The 27,635-nt window shown below is 37.4% G+C and overlaps 1 protein-coding gene across 9 annotated transcripts in view; it reads right to left on the bottom strand.

Moving 5' to 3' along the window:
- ASPH (aspartate beta-hydroxylase) overlaps positions 1-27,635 on the bottom strand; it is a 217,355-nt gene that overhangs the window by 144,374 nt on the left and 45,346 nt on the right. For 4 of the 9 annotated variants that reach the window (XM_090283644.1, XM_090283642.1, XM_090283643.1 and 1 more), the window contains 5 exons: positions 13,872-13,964; positions 9,953-10,027; positions 5,758-5,883; positions 1,705-1,737; positions 637-693 (listed from right to left, as the gene is read on the bottom strand). In XM_090283644.1, the coding sequence (XP_090139770.1) occupies positions 637-693; positions 1,705-1,737; positions 5,758-5,883; positions 9,953-10,027; positions 13,872-13,964 (384 nt within the window). Of the gene's footprint in view, positions 1-636; positions 694-1,704; positions 1,738-5,757; positions 5,884-9,952; positions 10,028-13,871; positions 13,965-24,081; positions 25,523-27,635 lie in introns of those variants that run through there. The other 5 variants (XM_090283648.1, XM_090283650.1, XM_090283646.1 and 2 more) reach the window with 4 other exon arrangements.

Raw genomic sequence — 27,635 nt, 5'->3', positions numbered from 1 at the left:
TCTCGTCCCGTGTTGAATCGACATCTTGCGATGTCGCTGGAGTGTCCTCTCCAGTGAAGCTGAAGCTACAGAGCCTGGGCAGGGTGATATGGAGGGTCTGCTGTTGCCCATGCAGCAGACCCCACCTCTCTTCGCAGCTGAAGGGTCCAAGGTAAAGACGGAGTCAATACAGCTTGGGTTCAGGTGCGCCGCAGGAGTTGCCGGTGTTGACTACAACGTCAAACCGCCTTAGGGACTCCGGCTCTGGATTTTCTGTCGGGGTTTACTCCCTTAGCCTTTCCCCTGAAGAGGTATGCCGCAAGGCAGCAGAGGTTTTTTGGAGTCAGAGTTTTCCTTCTCTGATGTGCCCTGACTGGAAGATCGAACCAGCGACACTTAGCTCGCAGGCCGACGCTCAATCCACTGAGCCAAACCAGCCAGGGTCTGACATCCCAATGGTGATCTGAGAAACACAGCTCCTTTTTTTCCTCCTTTCTCCATACAATTTTCAACTATATTCATAAATTTCTATAACTACCTGAGCAATCAAAAATGATTATGAGTATTATAAAGAGTACTCCACTGAATCAAACTCAATCATTAACCCAGGGTTAAAATAGAGTTGGCCACAGCCTCAAAGAAAACCACATCACAAACCTGGGTTTTCCTGTTTATACATCATCTCTTCAATATCCTGATTATAGGCCTGTGAAGCTAAAAATTAGGAAATAATTAGAACATTGCAAATATATTTCAAGGAAGAAGAATTACACTTGATATTCAAAATAGGAAAAGCACAATTTCTAGTAATAAAAGAAATGTAAAATCAAATTTTAATGATGCTCAAACTCACATTCACTCATGGAACAAACAGGTACTAGTTGTGACAAATGCTTAATATAAAGATGAATAAGACAGTCCCCATCACAAAATAGTGAAGCTACATGCTTTATAGCTTAGGCAAATTCAACTATATTCAGAAAAACTAAATAGGACAGATTGATGCAAAAAGAATACATCCTGTATTAAATTTCCCAAAGACAAGAGACAGAGATAGCAGTGCAGGGAGCCCTCCTCCCAACACTCAGCAGGCACCTGCCACAAAGTCAGAGTGAGAACACACACATTTCCCAGCCCCTCACCTGGACTCAATATCTGAGTACTCTCAGACTGTGATACAACTTTAGTGTTTACAGATACATATTGTTGAAATAATATGGGCCCTAAATGCCAGCCAACAGTATCACGTGGTCTTCTAGCACAGAAAGAAGGATCTACTCCAACACTGGAAGAAAACTGAACAATATCACACAGGCTCATTACTGAAAGATGATGTGTCCATCTTCAGTGTGGCCATACCTTCAGGGGACACATGCATGTAGCAATATAGAATTTTGACCTTTCACTGACTTTGTAATTTAAGACTACAGAACATGAAGTTCTGCTGTATCTTTTGACCTAGTAATCCCACTACTAGGAACTTATCCTACAGAAGTACACTTCAAAAAAAAAAAAAAAAGACTATATAAAGATATATAGATGCATATGTATACATAATTATGATATAGTATATAAAATACAAAATCATTAAGTATACATTATATATTTGATACATTAAATATAATTTATTATTAATAAATGATCATAGACAATGTTTTCACTCTCAATGCTTTTTTATAGTAAGACTCATTCTAATTAAAAAAGAATATTAAATTAAAATCTCACCTGTCTCTTCTATATGGTAACTGTCTGTAGTTTCTAGGAAAAAAATAACATTAAATCAATACTACTATTTCATAAAGTGGCATGTGTATATACCATATAGGAATATTCTGACTCTATTACCATTGATTTTATTTTGAAAGTAAACAACTATTAAAATTAAACATGACTATATTAAATGTCACTAGAACTACATTCAGAAATGATTCACCCATTTTCTCTTCTTTGATCCACTCAACAAACCCTCAAGGTTGACAAACACCATAACATGGGTGAGAGGATGATTTAGGCAGAGTAATAGTGACAAAAGGGGCTTATTTCTAATCTACTTCAGATTCCACTGTGGCCTTTTATTTTCTAGGACAAAACTGTCCTGTCTACAGATGGGAAAACAAAGGAAGAGCTGAAGAGACTGTAAGTTTGGGGACAGGAAAGGCAAGTGTTGATAACTTAACCCATATGCCCCTGATAGTAAAGTGCTGTTCCCCCCAGGATCCTCACCCCTTGTGTGACCCTTGTTAATTCAACAGCCGTATGAAAGGTAAATAGTTTTAATTTCTGAAGACTTTCAATACGTAGCTTTTAAGTTCAAATGGAATCTATGTCCCAGTTAAAGATTAGTTCATAACATAAGGTTTCTTTAATTTATTAACTTTTAACAAGTGCTTCTTCCTAGCCCCAATCTATAATTCTTAACCTCAAAAAATATGAAATTCCTTATGTTTCAGATTAGTTGAGTGTTTTAACTGAATTCTATTGTATAAGCAGCATCTAAAATCCAAAAATTATGAGCAACTCTTAATCTTCCTGAACAACCTTGACTGAACACAGGAGGGAGCAAGAGATACCAGGGAAATGTAAAAACCGTTTTATCAGCATCCCTACCTAGAAATTAGAAACATTTTCCCCATAGAACGTGACATACATGACATCTAATGGTATAAAGTTGTAGCGTTAGCCTATAAATGCCTATTTTCAATGTACAATGCAGCAGAAATCATACACATGCTCAAGAGCACTTTGAGTTTACACCACTTATAACATTATTTTTATAAAAAAGTACATTTCCTGCTCCCAAGAACAGACACAAATATAAGATTTTGGAAACACACTCATTTACAAATTAGGAGCTGCTGGCTTCTAACACTGTTTCCCAATATATTAAATACTGTGAGAAGTAAATGTACTTTACCTGGAGCCATTTACACTCTGTACCCTGCAGAGGCTACCTCTCTGTGCTTTTGTTTTTGTTTTTAGTATATTTTATTGATTATGCTGTTACAGTTATCCCAATTTCTTTCTCCTTTGCTCCCCTCTGCCAGTACCCCCTTCCCTGCAGCAGTCCCCCCTCCTTAGTTCATGTGCATGGGCTGTGCATATAAGTTCTTTAGCTTAAACCTTTCCTATATTATTCTTAACTTCCCCCTATTTTGCACTTTCCAATTATGCTTCTTAATCCCTGCACCATTTCCCCATTTCTCCCCTTTCCACTTCCCAGCTGATAACCCTCCAAATGATCCCCATACCTATGATTCTGTTCCTATTCTTGTTGTTTGCTTAGTTTTTATTTTATTTTAAGGTTCTGTTGTTGATAGTTGTGAGTTTGTTGTTATTTTAATGTTCATACTTTTGATCCTCTTTTTCTTAAATAAGTCCCTTTAGCATTTCATATAATAAGGGCTTGGTGATGATGAACTCCTTTAGCTTTACCTTGTCTGGGAAGCACTCTACCTGCTCTTCCATTCTAAATGCTAGCTTTGCTGGATAAAGTAATCTTGGTTGTAGGTTTTTGCTTTTCATCACTTTGAATACTTTTTTCCAGTCCCTTCCTGCCTGTAAAGTTTCTTTTGAGAAATCAGCTGATAGTCTTATAGGCATCTCTTTGTAGGTAACTCTCTGCTTTTCTTTTGCTGGTTTTAAGATTCTCTCTTTATCTTTAACCTCTGGCATTTTAATTATGATGTGTCTTGGTGTGGTCCTCTTTGGGTCTAGCTTGTTTGGGACTCTGTGATTCCTGGTTTGAATGTCTATTTCCTTCACCAAATTAGGGAGGTTTTCCTTCATTATTTTTTCATGTAAGTTTTCCATTTCTTGTTCTTGCTCTTCCCCTTCTGGCACCCCTATAATTCAGATGTTGGCATGTTTAAAGTTGTCCCAGAGGTTCCTAAGCCTCTCCTCATTGTTTTTACTTATTTCTTCATTCTGCATTGATTGACTGTTTAGTTCTTATGTTCCAAATCATTGATTTGAATCCAAGTTTCCTCCCCTTCACCATTGGTTTCATGTGGATTTTCCTTTGTTTCACTTAGCATAGCCTTCACTTCTTCCTTTATGCAGTTGCCATACTCAAGCATATCTGTCAAGTCTGTGATCATCTTTATCACCAGTGTTTTGAATTCTGCATGTTAGGTTGGCTATTTCCTTGTCGCTTAGTTCTCCCACTGGAACCTTGATTTGTTTCCTCTTTTGAGCCATACTTCTCTGTCTCCTCATCTTGACATGCTTCTGTGTTTGTTTGCTTCTTTGCCTTAGGTAGAGCAGTCACACCTGTTATGTTGCAAGGGGTGGAGCCTTAGGTATTCATCAGTACAGAGGGACCCATTTTACCACGTTGTGGCACTGTATATGGGGGAGGGGTCTGAGGGAAATAATGCCACTTGCTTAGCACTCACCCCCTTTACAGGCATTTCTCTCACTTCCTGTATGGGACTGGCTACCTTCTAGCTGTTGCCCTGGCTGTTGTTCCCAGAGTGGGTGGGTCTGCAGACCATGGGGGTGCTTTAAACAAGCAGACTCTGCTGAGAGACTGGCAGTTTCTTCCTCTGCTCCAATACCCACTGGTTTACATAGTCAGAAGCAATGAGGCTTTAATTTCCCTGGAGCTGGAACCGTGAGCTGCATGGTATGGTCTGGGGCTGGAATCATTCCTCAGGTTCCCTTCCCAACTTTTTAAAATCTGTGACTGCATTTTCTGCCACTGCCACTCTTGCTGCCACTGCTACACCATGTCCTCTCTGCCCTGGCTCCACTCCTTTTACCTGTCTGGATGAGTATTTCTTCTTTATATCTTTGTTCGTTGGACTTCCATGCAGCTCGATTTTCTGGAACTTCTGGTTATCTCCAGTTTGGAAATAGTTGCATTCCTTCTTAGTTGTGGAGGGAGATGCTGCATGTCTACCTACACCTCCACTTTGGCCGGAAGTCACTTCATGCAGTTTTTAGCATGGATGATCCTGTGGGTTCCACCTGACCCCCACTGGCTGTGAGCACCGTATTCTAACCTTTACCTCTTCAGACACAGCTGGGTAAGATGTAAGTTGAGACACATGAAAATAAACAGCCTCACCATAGTTCTGCTCAAGGCTCGCTGCACTGTAATATCACCTGCAACGCTTTTACAGTTACCCATTTTTGGGTCCCACTCCCTAAACATTCCAGATTCACTTTGTCTAGGGTGGGTCACACATATTCTTTTAAAAGCTCTGTAGGTGATCTTCATTGTGCCCAGGATTGGAAACTATTTGTAGTGCTATGGGCCAGCTTACTGGACTTGTTCATAAGAAGTGCCCTCTCTGGATCCATGATCCTATGGCTCTGGACCTTTTTACCTTTATGGGTGATGTGGGTTGATCTACTGTCTGTTTCTCATAGCTCTGTCTACCTCTGAACTTGGTTTAGGCTTAGTTAAGCCTGGAACCCTGCCAGGGACCTCTGGTCTAGATCTTGTGTGGCTTGTGGTGCTGAGTTGTTGCCCGGGTCCAAGGACAACTCCACTACAGACTGATGATTATTGGAGGGTGGGGCGTATGTGTAAGGTAGTTAATTTGTGGTGGTGCCATCAACCTCTACCCCAGCTGCAGCACAGGCTCGTTTTCTTTTATGACTCTTTAAGAATGAAGCACGCACTTAAAAAGAATGCTTCCTTAGTATTCATTTTAAATATAAAATTATATCACTTATATACATGTATTTTAAATAACATAACATTAAACCAATCAAGAGTACAAACTTGTGGCTTAAAATCTTTTAATGAAAATGAACAAAAAAATATTCTACCTTCCTGAAATGTTCCAGTTTCCAGGGACTCAAATCTATCATCTGTATCTCTTCCTATAAGGAAATCGTCATCTTCTGGTTGCTGTTCTCTTGCTGGTCCATCCTTCTCTTGTTGTAAGTCTTCTCCTTGAAAATGACAATGAACAAAGAAACGCAAGTGTATAGCAGGGGCCCAATAGCAGCCGAAAGACGCAGAAGCCCCTTCTGGAGGGCACACACTGATTCTTGCTGCAGGCATTCCCTGCACCTCTGTGGGCCCTGCACATGCTGGTACCCACTCTGAGGCTCTGTTCTTGCTCTGGCCAAGTGCTGGTCCACCTGCCAGGGGGAGTAGGTCTTCTCTCGGTAGAACATGAACTCAGTAAGGTGAAGAACCTCATATATTTTGTTCACAATGTATGCCCAGCACCCAGAGATATGCCTACAATAAAAAGTGCTCAATAAACATTTAATGAATAAATAAATGAATTCATAAATATTAATAGATTTCCCTCTTCAACTAGATAAAAGAAAAGGTTACTCCATGACCTTTCATTGAGAATTCACATAACGTTCCATGTGACAATCTTAAATAATCTATATTAACATTCTATTGCAATGGGCAGCCACCTATCGAAGCCTGTGGGCTCGTCGTCGTCGGCAGCCGTTCGTCTCAAGAGACGATGGTGTAGCTTCTTAAGAGTCTATCTGCACCACCGAGAATGGCTGTGCAGTCCAACTCGGGAGTGACACGGTATCTGTCTCCTCCCGTGTTGAATCGACATCTTGTGATGACGCTCGAGTGTCCTCTCCAGTGAAGCTGAAGCTACAGAGCCTGGGCAGGGTGATATGGAGGGTCTGCTGTTGCCCATGCAGCAGACCCAAAGGTGGGCTAGATCATCTGTATTGGGTCACCTGGATTATACTTTGTTTCTAAAGGTTCCTATGTTATAGTCTTTAAGTTTTGCAAAGATGCCCACATTCGTTTCTAAGGCTTTCATGATATGCTGAATTGTTCTTTTGTGTAAATGTTGGAAATGCTATCTTACTTCAATGCAACATGGTATAGCTTGTCACTGTAGTATAAAAAAACTCTCCCCATAGTAATTTGACATGGCTTCAAGCAGAATGTCCTATATGTAACACTCTCACTGAAGAACTCAAGTAAACTAGACTTCCTGTGCAGTGCAGTATAATAGTTAAAAGTGTGGGGTCTGGAATGTATGGTCCCAGATTTGGGTTCTTCCACACCAGCTGTGTGACCCTGAGCAAGTTACTTAACTCCTCTGTGACTAAAAATTTCTCTTTCATAGAAAGGAAATAAGAGTACCTACTCATAGCATTATTGTAAGGATTAAAGCACTTAGGAAAATGGCTGGCTCATAAGTATTTAGGTGTTATTGTTATTTTTGTTGTTGTACTATTATAACTTTGAACATCATCCTCATTACAGTAATAATTACTGTTTCTAGTTCTACAGTACTCTCCCCTGAGAGTGCATGTTCTCCGTTACTTTACTTCTAATGAACATGCTGATGCTCTCAGGTGTTACTGAATTATGTAGGCTCATCCATGTCAACGTTATTTATATATTTTCTGTCTTCTCATCATAGCCGGCTATACTGTTTCTCCTCATTTCAGATTTTTTGTTACTCAGGAAACCAATTACCGATTCTCATTCCTGTCACTAGTTTTATGACTTTTTACCTTATTACCATATTCCTTTCCCTTCCTCTCATTTTATCCAGTACAATTACAGGATTTTTATGTGAGCAGGATTTACCTCTCAGTCAAACCTCGTACACAATCTGTGAGTTTCCACTGCTCTGGCAGTGACAGTCTAGTGCAAAAAAGCAGCATCCTCAGGGCTCACTAGACTCAAGGCATTGCCAAGCCCTCTGTAGCCACAGAACCAACCCTATGGGATAGGTTCTATTATCCCACTTTGAAGGATAAGGAACTTGAAAGAGTTTTAAGGTCACACAGCTAATAAATGGTACCTGCAGGACTTGACCCCAACAAAGAGACACAAAGTGATGGGGAAGAGGGTCTACTTTAGAGACAGTGGTCTGGAGGTCACATCTGGTCTGCTAAGATGAGAAGACTGGAAAGGTCTCTCTCTCTCTCTCTCTCTCTCTCTCTCTCTCTCTTTCTCTCACACACACACACACACACACACACACACACAAACCAGCACAAGCTATAACAAATGCAAAGGCCTCAAGGCAGGGATAGGCTTGCGATGACAAGGAAGAGAAGGCCAACTGGCCTAGAGAAAGTGACTGGTAAGGCACAGTGGGCCAGGTCACATCAAACACAGGGAGCAGAGGAGCAAGAATGGAAACAAGGACCCAACTGGATACCACTGAGGTGGTCATAGCAAGAGGCAGTAGTGACAGCTAACATGCTGCAGAGTCCAGACACATGTTGGAGGCAAAGTTGACAAGACCTGTCCATGGATTACATGTAAGGGGAGAAAGGGAGAGAAATTAAATGGATATGTAGACTAAAATATAAGAGACTGAAATCAGAGCAAATATATATATATATATAAGGGGGAAGCAGGGGAAGAACTGTGAGGTGCAGAATAATCAGGAATTCAGCTTTAGGTGCAATTTAAATCTAAGATACTCATAAAACATGCAAATGGACATGAGTACGCATCTAGATAAACCAGAAGCTGAGATGAGAGATCAGGGCTGCAGATGGATATTCAGAAGTGATATAAGTAACACTTCAAGCCTTGGCCTATGTGATTTTCTAAGGAGAAAGTCTTGATAATGACGAGAACAGATCTAAGACAAAGGCATGTGTCAAGAAACACAAGGGCTAGACTTGATTTCTCCCCCTTCCATCTGAATTCCTACACCTGTCCACCTAAATGTCAACCAGGCCTTTCCACTTGCTCCCTCCCTGCCTCAGGGTCACCAATACAATGCCCTCTCTGCTGTCCCTTCCTCCCATTCTTCATGCTGTAGACAGAGTGCACAACACTCAACACCCTCCGATGGTTCCGACAACCGAGAACCAAGTAAAAATACCCTTTCTCTCATTGCTCTCCACCTACGTCCCCCACGTGCTGGCCATCCTAAACTACCCTCTGCTTAAAACACCTGCTGACAACATGTGCCTGGCAAAGCACTACACCACTTTCAGCTCCCAAATCAAAACGTCACTTCCTCAGGCAGCTGAGGAACAAGCCCCACATGGCATTCTGTGTCTCAGCATTATAGCTCTTACCTCATCGTTATCAAAATCACTCATTTTGACTGCATTATCCTGGTCTAAAAAAAAATGCAGAAAAGGGAAGCCTGTGCTTGCTCACACAGGTAAATGCATGTGCATGTGCAGGTGGCCTTTCCTGGCTGAGACGAAACCAGTAACAAAAGGACACGGGCTCCTGGAACCCTCGCAGCCAATGGCCAAGCCCTACATCTCAGCAAAGGCTTGTTTCCCAGGTCAGCACAGATGGGATGATTTACCCTTAACCCCCAGACATCTAAGACTCAAAAGGGCAGTTTAATAGGCCTGCTAAAGCCCAATTTAAATGAGAACTGTTTGTTTTTAAGAAACACAATTTTTTTCTTTTAGGATACTACGTGTTCTGCCCCCTTCAATATCTCTTTGTGAGTTACATTTTGGGTTATGTTATATACTCTGCTTTTATCAGAGGATGCTCCAAGAAACAGTCTTTTAAAACACCAAAACATTGCTTTCTAGAGTATCATTTCATATTCTTTGTATGAAGTTCACATTAGAAATTTTTTAGATGGAAGCGCTGGGAAAATGTTTTTCTGTTCTCTAAGTAGATTATATTTATATCCGTTCTGGTAATATGACCTACATAATTCCAAGTTGCCCTGTTGTGCTGTGGCAACCGCCCAAGCAGGCCGTAAAATGTAAGGGCCCGTGATAGCACCCACTAGCCCATTACAGCTTGTTGGTCAGGTCCTATTTTCCTCCTCCCTGTTCTTGATGTATCATTGGTCTCAACTGGTTTATTCTCATGTAGTCCTACCATTTCCTTATGAGATGTATGCAAAAGATTCCTTAACAGTAAGGCGGAGTAAAACAAGTTTAGTGGTACTTCAAAAATATTTGTCTTTCAATAACTTAAAAAAAAAAGCAAAAACACTCATTATTTAAATTTTAAAATAATGTCCAAGTCATTTAATTATTTTAGTAATGCATGAAAAAAACAGATTTTAATTCATACCATGTTCTGTGTATACCATTTCATGGAGAGTAGAATGAATTTCATCTTGTATTTCATCTTCGATATGCTGAGGTCCTAAAATAATTACAAAATATAACTAAATAGGAAAAATCTAGATATTAATATAGAACCCGAAATGTGGGATCCCTGTATATACATTCAAATAAATATATCTGGCTAATTAACTATGCATACTTTTGTATCGGTTGACCACTTTTTCCCCTATGTTGGCAAATATTTCCCTATGTTGGTATTTAAAATTGATTTTATGTTGACAGCAAATATAAAATTGCAAAGACTTCATAAGATTTTAAAACAGGAAATCTAATTGGGGTTCAGGTTTTCCTTTAAGAAAATAACCTTATTTGGAGCAAAATTATTTCAGTTTCTAATTAACAAAATTCACACTAATGATGGGATAAAGAAAATGGGAAGGGCAAAGCTTTCAGAAAGAAAAGTACTGGGAAATAAAGATAAAATTGTGTAAGACAAGGTCAGTATACATTAATGTATACAGTCAATGCAATATACATTAATGTACACGTTTCCCCTGACAGTCAGGAGAAAGGGCCCCCAGTTGGTTTGAGGGCTGCAATGGTCCCAGTTGGCTGACCACTCCCAGAAGTTGCCAGGAATTGTGAGTAGAAGACCTTACAGTGTAAGTGACAATCCTTTCAGCTTTGGAGAACCCTATCTGATGTGACAGTCAGATTCATACATTCAAGAAGACGTTAACTACAAAAGTGAACATTAGTAATGACATTCCAACATGACTGTGGTGCTTATCGGATTATCAAGTTTATTGCAACATCACACAACAAACCAAAGGCTATAATTACATGGACACTATTATAAATTTTCTAACAGACGTCATCCATGTTCAGTAAATAGAAGCAGCGTCAATGACAGCAGCTAATCTTCAATGACAAAGACAGAGTAAGTGTATTGGAACTTACTATAGGAAAAAGTTTTAACACTATTTCCCTAGTCTTACTACAAAACCTCTTCTGAAGCACAAAAAGTGCCTTCTATTTTTATAGAGTTTGTATTTCATGAGCCATTTTTACATAGAGTCTCCCTTATAATCACAGAAGACCCTGCCAATTTCTGTTCTCTCCTCGTCTCTCACAATGCCTGTGACAACTTCCTAACTGGATCCCCAGTTTTATTTATTTTATTTTATTTTAATTCAATTTTTTAGGAAGGATATCTGTTTATTAAGAGAGTCATCATAAATTAACTCTGTACAGACACAGAAGCTACGTGGTCAGAGACTTGTCTTTTGTAGGACATTTCTTCCTGCTAATCCAGTACCTGAAGGGCTTAAAATTTTTTCTTAAGTTTTTTTTAAAGTATATTTTATTGATTATATTGTTACAATAGTTCCAATCTTTTCCCCTTTGCTCCCCTTTGCCCAGCACCACCCTTCCCCCAGGAATCCCCCCCACCCCCGGTCCATGCCCATGGGTCGTACATACAAGCTCTCCGGCTTCACCCTTTCCTATATTCTTCTTCTTCTTCTTCTTCTTTTTTAATAAATAATTATTTTAACAATAAAAAATAAAAATCCCTCCCTCTCAGACTTAGGACCCTTTATTATCTTATAAAGGACAATGGGTGAAGGTCTTGTGCTCCTCTAGCTGCTTTAAGCTGGACATGGTCATCGTCCTACCTATCCTTGGGTCCAGAAATCCCTAATAAGAGTGGGTGTGTGGAGGGGTGGGTGGCCTTCCCACATGGAGAAGGATCGTGCAGACTCCAGGTCAGTTGGCTTTTTCTTAATTTTTATACAAAGGTACTATACAAGTGGAAACTGTCTTTCTCAATAGATTTGATACCAGTATCCCATTGCCTTGTTCTACAAATTTCAACAAAAAGTAATCTTGAATGTGCTTAGGAATTTCACAAAGTGCTTTTTGTCGACATTATCTTTGACATATCATTTCTCAAGGTCTCCTCTCAGTTGGTAAAGTAGGCAATCTCTTACATGGACCCCCAGTTTACAACCTTCCACAGAGGACATCATGTGAGTAAGAAGTGGAGGTTGGTATTTGGCTCCTTTGCTTAACTTTGTAATGGCTTCCTTTGCCTGAAGTGATGAAGATCTCAGCTCTCCAGAACAGAGTATAAGCCCTCCACCATCCAGCCCTCACATGCCTCTCCAGACTCCTCTGCTGCAGTACCATTTGAACTTGGGGGTGCACCTGCTGTTTCATCTGTCACTGATTCCGTGACGCTCCTCCTTTCCTCTGGGGAGGACTGGCAGAGGCAGAGGCCAGACTGAGGTAAGTGAAAGACTGATTGGAAACCAAGGCAAAAAGCAACTCTAGATTCTTCTTTCAAAAGTCTGGCTAGAACAGCAAGGAGAGGGGCTGGAGAGCAGAGAGAAAAGACTGCAGGGATCAAGAGAGGGCTTATTTATTGTATTTTAATGAGAGCTATGTACCTATGTTTATGGAATAGGTGGTAGAGAAGAGGTACAAACTAAGTCAGAGAAGAGAAAGGGTATGAGGGGAACATTTAAACTAAACCAAATATTGCTAAGAAGTTGAAAAGGATATGAGGTGATAATAAACTCACATATTTAGGAGAACAAGTTATATGCACAGACCAATATTAGCAAAATAATTAAAAAGAGTGGGTACTAGCCTTGAAAAAATAATTAATTATAAACTTATTTAGTGCAAAGTAAAATCTAAGATGCTAAATCCAAACACATTTAAATTAAGTCTTAGTATGCTTATAGCAATTCTACAAGAATGGAAGGAAGAGAGTAAATTTTCCTTTGATTATGATTTGAACAAATTTAAAAATCAAAACAACACACTGATCTTAAAAAGAAGGAAGGAAAATTAAGTATTATTCATCAAAGTGATAAAATCAGCTGAAATGCCAATTGGATCCAGGATTAAGTTGCTAGTAAATGTGGTGTCAATACCTAAAACTTTCACTAGATGGCAAAATAAAACCAAATACTGATATTTGAGAACTGAGTAAATGAAAAAATGTGCAGATCTTATATAGCACTTTGTAATAAATATTCTCAGAACAAATAGGAAATAATAGCAACGTATTAAAATTCATTTATCAACTTGTTAAAAGATTTCTCGAGTTTTCTTTTTTTTTTTTTTTTTTCCGAGTTTTTATTTCATGGGTCAAAGGCCCTTGTGTGACTAAGAAGATACTTGAATTGATCTAGGAATTAATTCATGAGTATGTAAAACAGGCTTCACAGATACATTGAGGTCAGGGAAGCCTTTTGATGTAGAAAGGAGACTCTCATGGGAACTCAATAGACCTACTCTATTAAATAATGTGAGAAATGATGACAACCTAGTATTCAATCTGTCTACCTTTACTTTCAAGGTGATAAGGTACAATAATCCTGGATTAGAATCAAGACGTGTAGCATTTAGTTCATGACATTCCTATGTGATCTTAGGCAGTGAGTAATCATCTATCTGTCCCTTCAATTGTTTTTTTTTTTTTTTTTTTTTGATCCTCACCTGAGGACATGCTTATTGATTTTAAAGAGGGGGAGGGAGGGAAAGGGAAGAGAATGAGAAACATCAATTGGTTGCCTCTCATACACACCCTGACCAACGACCAAACCTACAACCTAGGATGTGCCCTGACTAGGAATTGAACTCATGACCTTTACATTTACAGGACGACTCTCCAACCAACTTGAGCCACACCTGTGGCTTCGATTCTTGATCTCAGAAATTAAAATCATCCTATGTAAATTTTTACTAGAAAAAAAATTAAGTTTGCCATAAAATTTCAGAAGAGAAGAAAAAGCATTCCACAGTTCTGTGAACACTGTACAACAAATTATGGGTAAAACATGATTCCAGAAACTGTCAACTGGAATACCTGGCAGGCTGATGCACCCAGTCAGAATTACAGAAAAGCTTACCTGGCCCCTCAGGAACCTGTTCCCTCAGCCAAGGGTATGTCTCAGCCTCTTCGGGTCCGACTGTTGGCTTTGAAGCAGATCTTTCTTTAAGGCCTGCATTTTTATTCACAAAGTTAACTTACATATTTTTCTCTTTTTTTATATGTTAAACCAGGACAAATAGTATTTTTAAACACTTCATCAATAGTGCAACTAATTCACAGTTTACAAGACTTTATACTACATGAAAACATTGTTAAGTTTAAACACTGAAGTAGGAAAATATTTGGCTCTTTAACTCCACATGGGCCTTTAACATCTCTTTAAGTTAACCTTTCATTAAGAAAAAAAATTGTTTAAATGTTCACAAATCTCTAAAATATAAAGAAACTCATGTCTGAACTTGCCCAAAGCAGGGCAGTATGAGTTTAAGCTATTAGTGTTCATAAGTGACTAATGAATTTCTAAGTCTTGAACTTTGATTTCAGCAAAAAGACAACTAAAATATACTTGAACTTTCTACTGTTATTTGTGAGCGCCCTAGTTTTTATTTATGTATTATTTATTCTTTGTGAAAATTATAGTTAAAAGTGAGAACAAATTATATATAACTATTTATAATCTTCTAAAGGTAACATGAGCAATCAATCATATTATTCCATAGAAGCGAAAAGATACAAATAAAAAAGTTCTTTATTTAGGTCTTAAGGAAAATAAAACTTCAGGGTAAATGAACATGAAAGCTGATTTTAAAGTCAATACTAGTCTAAAATATGTTACACAGAAGTAGTTCTTTGATATTTTATAGGTAGAACATTAAAATATATACTCCATCAAATGCAACTATTTAGGCTAACCTAGCTAGGTTCAAGAGTCTGTGGGTCCCCTGAATCAAACCCTGGGCTACTCACTCCCCCATTGCAAATCAGGCACCAACAGTTGTTACTAAAGGTAACATGTGGTGTCTGTCAATAGCCTGGAGTGAAAAGGCCAAGATAGAACTGAGAGGCACTTTTCTAATCTTAAACACACTTATAAACTATTAATGTACATATACTATTGTAGTATAATAAATTCTCATTCCAATGTCTTTTACTCTTCTTTTTGGATTCTTTGTATTTTTTCTTATCATTCCCTTTCCTTTTTACATCATTATTCTCTCATTCACAAAATACAGTCCCACTTTCTCTCCCAAATCCTAAAGACTCTGAGATAGAGATATACAGGACCACACCTCATTTCAGTTCCTGTATTTGTTTTCAACATTACTCACATAAAACAAAACAAACAAACAGAAAAAAACAAATGCCAGTAAAGCAAACGCCAATGCATATAGTTGTTTTATCCCTAAAAATAAACTGACTTCTAACTATAAAATAGATTACACAGGGAATATACACAAATATCCACAGATGCCAATTAAAGTTTAATTTCGGGGGAGGGGGAATAGAAATGAAGGCCTATTAAAATACAGCAGCACATTTTAAATGCCAAATGCAGGGCTGATAGCTCCCATGCAGTTTCCCACTTAAATAATCATTCTTACATCTCTCAAATGTTAATAGTACAAGTATGGAACTATTCATTGTCAATTTCTGCTGAATGAATAGGGTAAACCTTAAGAATCTTCAGAATCATGTCATTTATCATTGCTCTCAGCGACTCAGAAAACACTTGGCACATAGCAGGTGCTCAGTAAACACTTGCTGAAGGGCTGAACACACCCAGGGGTGTGGCTGCTGAAATGGCTACACAAATCCCCTGCAGGGCCTGGCTCCTTAGCTGCCCTAGAGTGCCTTAGGACTGTAAAGGCAGGAACAGGGATTCATATAGATCTCCCTACTACTGTTTATCAAATAGGTTCACACCAGTATATACCACCACCCTAGTTTGCTGGGGACAGTCCCAGCTGATTGTCCTGGTATTATTATTTGACCCTCAAAAGTATCTCAGTTTGAGTGAAAAATCACAGGTGATTCTACACTAAGCTCATATGTAGCAGGTTTTCAAATTGTGCTCCGAAAGTTCAATAAGCAATAAAATTTTCCCACCACACAACAAAGATATGAATTGCCTTAAAATTCCCCTTATTGGTTTTGAGAAAAGTTTCATCAGAAAAAAATATGTTTTTGGTTAAAGTGTTTAAAAACTACTAGTATATCAATATTCAGTCATAAAATGCCCCTCAGGTAGGCTTTTTCTAAATCAACTAGGAGTTATTTGCCTCTAAAATTGAAATTGTGAAATGTGAAAAATGACAGGAGGAAGAAAGCATGTAACAAGAGAAAATACAGAGCAGTTTTCTTTTCTGTCCAAAGTGGCAGATGAATCAAAAATTGACTGATACCCGATCACAGCTATTTTGCAGAGGTGGAATCAGCACAAAAAATAATATTGTAGACATCAAAAAAGCTGAGGATAACATTAACATATCTCCTTCCCTAAACCTACATACTTCCTAAATTTTAACAAGCATGCATTCTAGACTAATTCTTACTGCTTTGACAACCCATAAGGAAAAATTCACCCTGGTGCTTCCAAATTTATTTATTTACTTTTTTGCCACCCAAGTCCATTTTAGTCCACGAATAAGGGTAAATCCATGATGTCTGATATAAGATTTTAGGCAAAAAGCAGAAGTTAAACAAAGAAAAATAAATACTATATAAGGTCAATTCACAATCAAAGAAAAGTTTTTCAAATTAGGTTTATTATGAGGTACACATGGCAAGGGCAGAGCACTGAAATATTCAAAATTACAAGTGAATTATCAGTTTTGATGTTCCTGGGACTGCATGTAATAGAATACCAGCTCACATGGGCTTGAGCAAGAAGGAACTTTATTATTCAAGTTGAGAAGCGAGGGGCAGAATGGCTTGCTCAGACTAGCTGCATCTTTTTAGACAAGACAATGTTCAGAAGCAAAGGACATCTTTCTTTCCTCCTAGTCTCCATCTTTCTTAGACTTGGGGAAATGTTTCCTGGAAGCCTCCAGCAGTCTTCCCTTTCAGTTTTAATAGTCAAAACCAAAACCCACTTCCATCCCTAAACTGGTAGGAGGAACAGAATAACCACAATTGCCTGGCAGTAATTATCTAGAGTTGAACGAATTTTGTGAGTCAACCACACAGCCCCTACATGATTTTAAAAGATTTTATTTATTTATTTTTTAGAGACATGGGAAGGGAGGGAGAAAAAGAGGGAGAGAAACATCAGTGTTAGAGAAAAACATCACTCAGTTGCCTCTCACATGTGCCCTAACCAGGGACCGAGCCTGCAACCCAGAACATGTGCCCTGAGCAGGAACTGAACCAGTGACTTTTCACTTTACGGCATGATGCCCAACCAACTGAGCCTCACTGGTCAGGGCCCCAAGATGATTTAGTTAAAATTTTCCTCCCATTTTAATTAAAAAAGGAAGAAGTTATAAACAATAAATGAAATGAGCACTTTAAATCAACCATTCATAGCATCGTGTGATTACCTAACACTATGACTCTGGCCCAATATTAGATCATTCACTGCTACCCAATTCCGCCTGACCACATGAGAAAGGATCAATGTATTTTCTTCCCATATATATGACCTAGTTTAAAGTACAGAATTTTGCATGTTTCTTTCATTCATTTAATAAATATTTAGCACCTGCTAAGGCAAGGCACTAATTCTACAGAAAATGCACACACAAAACCCTTACCTCCCACCAAGAGGAAACAATTGAAAAACATGAAACACAAGATATTGAGAGTATATGGGATGGGAAGGTGGTATAGGGAAGGGTGAGACAGGGAGTGCCAGACCCTTAGGGAGAGGTGGCAGGGCTATTTGCACTAAATTGCTGAGGACACGCTGATAGGATTTGAATATTCTTGATAAGATTTGAACAGGTATGTGGTCACTGTTTGAGATTCCCTGGGGAAGAGTGCTCCAGGCAAGGCTTTGGAACAGCAAGTTCAAAATTCCTCAGCAGGGAGCGTCCTGGGAGCCAAAGACCCAGGTGGCTTGAGCAAGGATAGGAGGGTGAGGGAATCAGAAAGGTGCTGGACAGGGATCCTGGAGGCTTTCACTCAGTGAAAATGAAGGATTCACTTCTCCTAAGGATAATATAGGAAACACTTCCTCAACAAAATCTGGGAATTATAAATAGTAATATGCTTGATATGATTTCATATACTTAAGCCCATAAAAAGCTAAGACATTTTTAAAATTTATCAATCTTTGGTTTACTAATCAGTGGTATACAGATTAGTGAAAATTTTAATGTTACCTCTACAGGTTACTCCAGCTGCTGTTACTTGTGAAGGTGAAATGTTCAGGACTGTTACTGCTTTAGATGCAAGTAGCCTAACAGTTTAAATCAATATAGCTCGAGAATAACCCTACCAGGTCCATGGAACTTGAGAAATATCCTAAGAAATCAATAAACCAGAATGGGATGCATACTAATTGACCGTGCTAATCCTTGTTGTTGTTCCTGGCTTGTATAATCAGCAAATACAGATGTTAGCAGGTATCCCAACAGCAGCCAGGAACTAAGAGCTGCCCCATGACACACAGTAAGAATCCCAGATTCAAATCATCCTCACATTACTCAAGATGGACAGATTTCAGAAGGAGGATGATAAATCTCAAAAGAACTGAACACTTCAAAAAGGCTCCCAACAAGCTGCTTTTAAGACCAATGAAAGGACTCAACAATGATGGGAATGGGGTAGACCCCGTTTAACATCTTACAGCACAAGATGGCGTGTAGAACCTCGGGCACATGAACCAAGAGGGTTGCCTTTAAATTCCGCTTGAATCCCATCTTGAGCACGTTACCAGTTCTACAGCTTTGGTATCCACAACTATGGAAAGCAGATAAAATAGTACCGCCTTCTTAGAAGGGTTTTAAGAATTAAATGAGATAATTTAAACCCAGTAAATATATAATTTTTTCCACTAATTTATGTTTTCCTTTATCTCTTCTAAAGAAAAAAATTTACCCCCTCTCTGTGCACGTTACACAGCAACATGAGTACAGCTATAGACGAGACTTCCAAGGTAGTTAAAACAATTACTGAAGAAAATGCAGGGTTTCTCCTTTTTTGAAACAAAGCACACTTCTCATCTTTCTAATATAATCTTATATATTCACCATTCAATAAACATACAGTGGATGACTATTATTATCAGTTACTATGATAGAGACTGAACATAAATCAGTCTGGTGGCAAAACAAAGTCCAGGAATGAAGCAAATGGCGGGCATGATAACTGCAAGGCACGCAGTCCACCCACCTAAGAGAGGACCAGAGAAAGCGCACGTGCAGATGTAGTGACTCAGCTGGATCCTGCAAGAGAGGCAGAAGGGGGCCCACCACACAGTGCTGGAAGCACATTCTAGGCAGAGGGGAACAGGGGGTAGTACTAGCAATAACTTGTTTCATTATTTTCTTCCTCAACCCCTTGCTTATTTCATAGCATCGCACTGCAGGGACTACAGCCACCTTGACCACCTGCATCTCCCGTGCCCAGCACAGCGCCTGGTCAGCTTCAGATACTCAGAATATTTGCTGACTGAATCAATAAATGGAAAACAGAGATGACACATGTTGGTATTTTATATAATTATCAAAAATAACACAGAAACTTTACATATATGACTGCCTCTGTTCTCTTAGGATACAAGAGAAGTAACATTTGAGGCAAGGGAGAAATAAATGACAGACAGACCTCTATAATGTATAGGTAATAAAGAGTGATAAGTAATTCATAAAGGAAAATTAAATAAGGTATAAAGTGGGAACAAAGAAAAGAAAAACAGATTACTTTCTGCTCTGTAGGGCTTATAAAAATGAAGCTTTTGCAGAAATTGATTTCTATGTAAAAATGATAACCAAACTGGTAATAAACACCTGGGTCAGGAGGTTTATCCTTAGGCAAATGGAGGAGGTAGGGCATGAGGCTGAAGAGTGTTACTAAAGGCTTTTTCAGATTACCCAAAAAAAGATGGGTCTGCTATGTAATACTCACCCCTTTGGTTTCCTAAGAACAAAAACTTTATCATTCAAGAAAACCAGGGAAAAATGGAAAGAGCTTAACAAAATAAACCTGATTTACCTGATAATTAAATGGTAGTATTTACTACATGACAATATTCTCTTATATTCCTTCAACTGTCTAACTTACTCCTGGCCAAGGCCTGGGATGGCTCAGACTCTGAAATACCCATACAAGCCCATCCCATTCAACTCCTTGCATTTGCCCAGTGGCAGAAATAGACATGAGGTGAGAAGAGAGAGAAAAACTCCATAAACCACCTGCATTTAGTGCAGATGAAATGCATACAGGGTATAAACCCCACTCTGTAAGGCTGAGCGCTGAATATGAGCACATCTGACTCAATGTAGGACAGGCTGCCAGAGAAGGAAGCCAGCCAGCATCCCCAGGGCCCAGAGATGTTTGTGCACCTAGATCCAGCATAACAAAGGGGAAAAAACCCACAGCTACTCCCTGGGCTTTACAATTAGGTGAGGCAATCAATGCTTTGTTGGTTTTTGTGTTTGTTTGTTTTGGGTGTTTTTTTCCCATGTAAGCTAATTTGAATGGAATAAAAAAAATATGAATAATAAACTTACAAGTAAAACTAAGTATGTTCCTAATGTCTTGAGAATGATGAATACCTTTTTCTATAGAAACACTGAGACTTGCAGAACTGGATTTTAGGAACTGAAATAGTGATTGTGCAGTGGAGTAGAAAACTTCTAAAGACCATAAAATTGCTTCTATAGAAAAATGTGGTCCAAGTACAAAGCAAGTTTATAAATAAGTTTTTCATAATTAGGCTGGTTATTAAATTTCTTGATTATACCACATACTAAAAGAGTACAATTATTTCATAACTCTTCTAATCCTGACATTTCATATCTTGTGTTTTCACATTGCAGCAGTATCCTTTAAATCACAAAGCATTTTTACAGCTTTACCCATATGCAACATTTATAATTATTGTTACTTGTCCCCTCAGTTATCTCAGTGCAACAGCTAAGGTGCCAGTATGCCCATTTCACAGATATATTAGTTACAAAGGATAAAGGACTCTTCTGTCTCACAACCTGTTGACAAAAGTAAGAAGAGGAATCACAGCCCCAGTCCTTCCAAATATTTAGGGACGGACTGAAACACCTTAGCAGAATTATTGTGATTATTCCACCAAAGGCAAGGCAAACATGAGCGCCAACAGGAGCTGCTGTGCACAGGCAGTACTAGCTAGTTCTCACAACCACCGTGAGGGAAAGGTATCATTTTTGGTTTACAAATGAGGAAAACCAGCACTGCCAAGATGCATTTTAGAGTGAAATAATCCAAGTAATCAATCTGGAAAATCATTACCAATGGGCACTAATAGGAAAAGGAATAGTGGAGGGCACAGGAGAAAAGAACCAAAGCCAACAGACATATAGTCTAAGTTAGCGGTCCCCAACCTTTTTGGCACAAGGAACCAATAGCATGGAAGACAATTTTCCCCTGGAACAGGAGTGGGGGATGGTTTCAGGATGATTCAAGTGTATTACATGCATTACATTCAAGCTCACCTGCTGTGCGGCCCAGTTCCTATCAGGCCCTGGGGTACCTGTCCTCGGCTCTGTGGCTGTTGGAGCTTGAGGATCCCTGATCTAAGTCACCAGACCCATTTCATAGAATATGATGTTACAGTTACTTTAAAATATTTAAAATTAAAAATCATACTTGTTTACTACCTTTCTTTTTCAATGGAAATTGAAGTAAGGAGTCCTATTATTCAAGTAATCATGAGAGCCTCTAAAGTTACAAAGTGGCCATAACACTATAAAATATTCTCTATGAATCAATCACAGAATTAATTCCCTGGTTTAACTCAAGCACTCATGCAGACTCACTTATGTCAGTCCTTTACCAGTCTCTCCCTCATTGTGAAATGTTGAGAGAACTGTCTACACGATGCAAATCATCCATAAAGTAAAACTGAAAATCTTATTTAAAAATATTTTAGGAAGATGATTACAAGTGATATTAGAAATAACTAAAATTCACACAAAAAGCCATTATTAGCAAATGAAACACAGAGGTTGCACATCACAACAAATGAAAAAAATCAATGATGTTAATGTGCTTCAAAACAGAGCAACTGGGATATTAAAGGATAAAAAACATTCTTGGAAAAATGACAGGCTGTCAACTATTTTTGTAAAATTGATCATCCTTATGAAGACAGTGCTACTAACATGTGAAATGCTATCATAGTTTTAAGAAAAATTAAGCCAGTAATAGCATTTTTTTAGAATTCTAAGTATCACCTCATTAAATTAAAAATTTGATAGTGATATGACAAAATAACCTTACATTCTTAGGATATTTAATTTTCACTTTTCAAGACTTCTGACTCCCAATTACCTCATGCTACAACATTTTTGTCCCAGCTTATAGCTGAATTATTTAAAAAGGGTAAACTTTCTGATTTTAATTACCTTTAGATAACATGAAGCAGCAGAATATAGAAATAACGTACTAAATTAAAAAGGGAGCACAAATGAGAACACAAGCATAATTTTCACCCATTAGTCAGGACCAAAAGCTTATCTTACTGTGTTTTAGCTGAACAGTCCATTATCTGAAAGCCAATGCAGTTAAAGTGTGACCTCAACTTCAATAAAATTCAGTTAAAACCTTTATTTACTGAAGAAAAGGGAAGGAAAGAAAAAAAAGAAATCAATTCCAAGTTCATAAGAGCTCTTAAACTATTTTTAAATGTTTTAGTAGAGACATTCCAATTCAGTTCATAAGCTGATCAATTCAAAGGAAAACTTAACAGGACTAAAATATTTCCAAATGCTTCACTAACAGCAACAGATAATGTTTATATGCTTATGCTGACTAGAGGCCATTCTAAAAAATTTTTTTCACTCATTTTCTTAGAATTTAGCCTTTATATACATATGTCCCATGGCCAATGTCCTTCAAACACTGAGGTAAAAATTATTAAAATGCCTGCAGTAAATGTAATTACAATTCTCTATCCTTCTGCGAGGAAAAAAAATCATCTATAGAAAAATTAAAACTTAAAATTTTGTATCTACATTTGAAAATTAATCCATCTTAGCAGTAATATCTAATATCAGAACATGTTTTTCAAATCTTTTAACATTTATGTGTGTTGAATACCTGTTTTGCTTCGGGTTTTGCCCAGTTCTCAAGCAATACTCTCTCCTCTCCCAGAAGTTCTCTTTCCTGTAGGAAACACCTCATGTGGTCGGGTGGGACACACTCAACCCCCATCCAAAGCTTTGTGCATAGGAGACAGCCTAGGAAAACGAACCCATCCTCAACTACACAGTGTCGTTGTGACAATGGTGTATGGGTATGACAATGGTCACAGATGGTCACCAGGCTTAACCAGGCTAGTGGTTAATTCTCTCAGGGACGTTCCTCCCAGAGTCATCCCAGAAAACTGCCTATTTGCACTAGGACTACAAAGATATGTCAGGGGCTTGCTGCAGGCGGTCTTCTTCATCACAGGGCAGCACCTCCACATAGAATAAAGTCAAGTAGAAATCAGCAGAGTCAAGATTTGAGAAGAGAATCAGGAAGAAACACAGCTCTGATTACAGTCCTGTACTTGGGATCTATTAACTGAAGGCAGTGCTCCTATATTTGCCCAGTAAGTAAGCCATACAATTCCCCTTTTGGTTTACTGTGTTCTTGTAATCTATAAAAGCAACAAAATCCTGACTATTCAACATACAAAACCCCAAATTACCACATTACAATTTCTTTGGGTCTTAATTTTAAAATATAATAATAGGGTTGAATTAGATACAGTTATTAAATTGAACAATTTCTAGGATTTCCCCCATGATGTATAAATCTATTATGTCAGTTGAAATTTTTGTCAATTAAATGTTTGTGTTTGATTTTCAGCAATAACAATTGCTAAGATATAAAAAGAGATGCACAATACTTTTAGAAACATCTGCACTTAATGCTTACACATTTCTGATATGAAGTATCTTTAATTAGGTCAAAATACATGTTTTTAAGCTCTTTATAGAAAAAGATATATAATTAAAAAAAAAAATAAAACCTTGTGTCAGCACTTTTAGTTCTGTTCAAACAAATCAGGTTGCCCTTAATTCAATAACTGAATTTTACCAGTAGTCACAACTAGAGGTTTAAGAACTCATGCACAGAAGAGTACAAACCATTCATAGAAATGTATTCAAACTAAAATTTCATTTTATTAAATGTTTTCTTAACTAAATTCTGACCTCTAGTTAGAGCTCAAATTTGCAATTCCTTAGAAATGGTAAACAATTATGATACAATAAAATACAAAAAATATATGGCATTCCACCAAAATAAGTGACAAACCATGTTCTATAAAAGGATATACTATTTTAAATAATTAAAGCCTTTCTATAATTATTCTGAGTCTGTAAAGATATAAATAAAAGTTACAAAATTGTTTTTCTAAATAAAATTCTCTCTTTCATTTTATGACCGTATCCAGAGTTCTCAGGACAGCGCATCTGGCGCACAGTATTTACTGGGTGACAGAAGATGGGTCAGGATTGGTGGAAAAGGGAGAGGTAGCTGAAGAGGGCCCAGGAGCAAGGAGGCTTGGTGTGATGAAGAAGGAGGTAAAGGAAAAAGATTTAATAGAAGAGATGGGAGGAGAAGGGAAAGCTGACTTAATCTGGGAAGAGCTTGAGGAAAGGGCAGCATCCTAAGAGACAAGGGGGTGGGTGGTCAGAGCCTAGGGAGCGAGGAATTTCACAGGGATGTCGCCTGAACTTGAGGAGGTGACTTGGTGGGAAGTGGAAGAGGAAAGCAGGAAGGAGAAAGCAGGAAGAAAACAAGGGCAAGTAGAGAAAGAGGATAATTCCTACCTACCTGAGTATTTATCATACCTGAAGTTATGTCACTCTGCATATAAATACTATTTAAAATATTAATATTCTTATTCAACTCCAATGAAAGTATTCAATATATTAATAAGTTCATTACAGTACATATTATACATATACTTTTATTCAGCTACATGAATAAATTAATAAAAATTGAATGTTATTACATCACTTTTTTATTGCATATTTTTAAAGGTTCATCTTCCTTATTCAGAAGCATTAGCCAGTGGTACTGAAACTTCAAAGACTTTACTTGCCAAGCACCAATAAAGACATTTAACGGCTAACTTACACATCTTCCCCAACCAGAGCAATACTACATTTTCTATGCCCTTTAGTCGCAAAACACGATGAAGAATATTACCATTTCCTGGGACCATGATGTTAGAGCTTTAGTTCTTTCTTTTCTGGTTATTTCCCTTTGCTAAGTGTGCCTGTTTGGTAGAACTTCTTCCATTCTTTCTGTCATCTTTGTCTCTGGATGTCATTTTACCAGAAATATCCTTTGTATTTGTTGATTTTTTCCTATTTTCCTTGGCTTTAGAACCTTTATCCAGTCCCACTTTCTCCTTTTCTCTGTCCTTTTTACTCTTTGGAGACTCTTTCCTGGATACATCAGAATCAGCAATTTTCTTATCCTTCTGGTCATCCTCTTTTTCTTTCTTCCCCCTTTTTCTCTCTTCATTCTTACTTTCCTTCCTTGACTCGGGCTTCTCCTTTTCCTTCCTGAGCTCTTCTTTAGTGAGTTCTTTAACATTCAAGTTATTCAATCAAAGGAAAAAATGTTTATTGAAAGAATCTCTTAATTCATAGGACAGAAGCTGAGTGCAAAAACATTGTCTGTTTTTAAATCTTTCCCACACACAAAATGATCATTCAAAAAGTGACTTTAATACACTACTTTTAAGTTGACTAAAAACAGATGTTAACCTCTATAAAGTATCAACTATAAAATAAGTTCCAGTACCTTGCTATCAATTTTTTCCAGCTTAAAACGTGGTATAATTTTTCTTAAAACAAGGTTAACATGCAATATTATTTAAAAGAATGCATCCATAAAGGCAACACTTTACAATGTTAACAACTCGCATTTCACAACTATAACAACATAATTAAAGGAACACTGACAACATAAGAACAAACTTCCCATAACTTGCATGTATTTGCACAAAGATAATTAAAAATTTGTTACCTCTAACAAAATTATGTCCTTAAAAATATTTGTGCTTTTAATCCTTGAAAACAATATAATAAAAAATTAAATCCCATTTAATTTTTAATTAAGAAAAATACAATACTCATGAGTATAAAAATTTAAATTCATTATCTATAGTATCTAAAATGAGAAGAAGTTCTTATCTGCTCACATTCAACATTATGAAATCAGTATTCCTTTGAATATGTTTCCTGTTAATTTATGTAGAACCACTCAAGCCAACATATATATGTTGTCCCTGCTCATAGGGAAGAGAGGAATTCAATGGAATAGACAGGTTATTCTAAATCTCATGTAAGACATTGCTTTCAACTTGCTTTATATAAAGTTTAACAGTGCTGCTAGCTAAAAATTTGAACTTCCCCTTCTTGCTCTCTCATTAGGAAATCATAAGAGAAGCAAAAGATTTATTTAATATAATAAAATGTGGAAGATGTCTTTGTCCACCAAAATCTTGTAAAACTCACACAGCACAAAACGTTATTCAATTCTCCCTGAAAATCTTATGAGTCTTCTAAAAATGCAGACTAGCATTCACAAAAAATCAACCATCCAAGTCCTCATTCTACTTCAGAGCTAGTCACAGGGCAACACAGATAACACTGAAAGAGCAGGAAGCCTGTACAACGCTGTCAGGTCGTCTTCTGTACACAGTTTTAAAAATATTAAATCTTTAATGTTTATTGTGCCTCACTCGGTCAAGAATCAAAATTATACTTTATTGGCCATTTATTTAGTAATTATTTATGTAAGAATAAAATGGTGAAAATTCTGTTTTCTTCCCAGATATTATTCAGTTGAGATACAAAGTTAATACATTAAAATTGCCTAATCTTAAAATTAAACTACAAATTACAAAACCCTGCAACTCACATAGTGAAAGTCTCACCTGTTAATGTTTTTCTAAAAACAAATAAACAAACTACAAATATGACAAGCAGTTAAGCACAAAAGAATATTACAAATATATATATTTTTAAAACCATGCACTTCCCCATGCCCCTCTCTGTGAAAGACACAAATATTTACATGTGAAAAAGAAAAACCAGAGGGATATGAAATAAGCTGTTAGCCTACATAGGATGATTCACAGGTATAATCATTTTTAAAGAATTCAAATACTAAACATTGCAAATTCTATATCAATATAATACAATGCTCCAGATTATAAATCTAAGTTTTCATTTTACTAAAAACTATAAGATTGCTCACACTAGCTTTTATTGTACACTAAGAAAATTTCATCGGAGCTTTTGGAGAAATGAAATCAATCACTGATAAATTCATCTTTCCAACAGTAAATTAAAAAATTCAAACTAAGTAAGAAAAGTTGGAGGGTAGGGTGTATATATGCAAATTTATATATAGTACAACAATATTATGATATTGTTATATATGTTCTTTATGTGAAGACTTACAAAGTTTGATAATATGAAAAGAAATATTAATTAATATTATAGGCTTGAGGCAGAAAAAATTTTAAATGAAGTCTTGATAAAAACTACTTATGACCAAAGGTGCACCCAAAACCAAAAAGCAATAATGTTTAGCATTAGTATCTGCATTTACATAACATATCTAGAAAATGTCATGCATTTTCAAGCATTAAACTTGATTCACTCAAGGCTAATTTCAAAAACAGAAA

This window comes from Furipterus horrens, unplaced genomic scaffold (assembly GCF_987537825.1).
Source record: "Furipterus horrens unplaced genomic scaffold, mFurHor1.1.pri manual_scaffold_7, whole genome shotgun sequence".
Lineage (NCBI taxonomy): Eukaryota > Metazoa > Chordata > Mammalia > Chiroptera > Furipteridae > Furipterus > Furipterus horrens.
The sequence above is the reverse complement of the archived record's forward strand: the minus strand, read 5'-3'. Positions and strand labels throughout refer to the sequence as shown.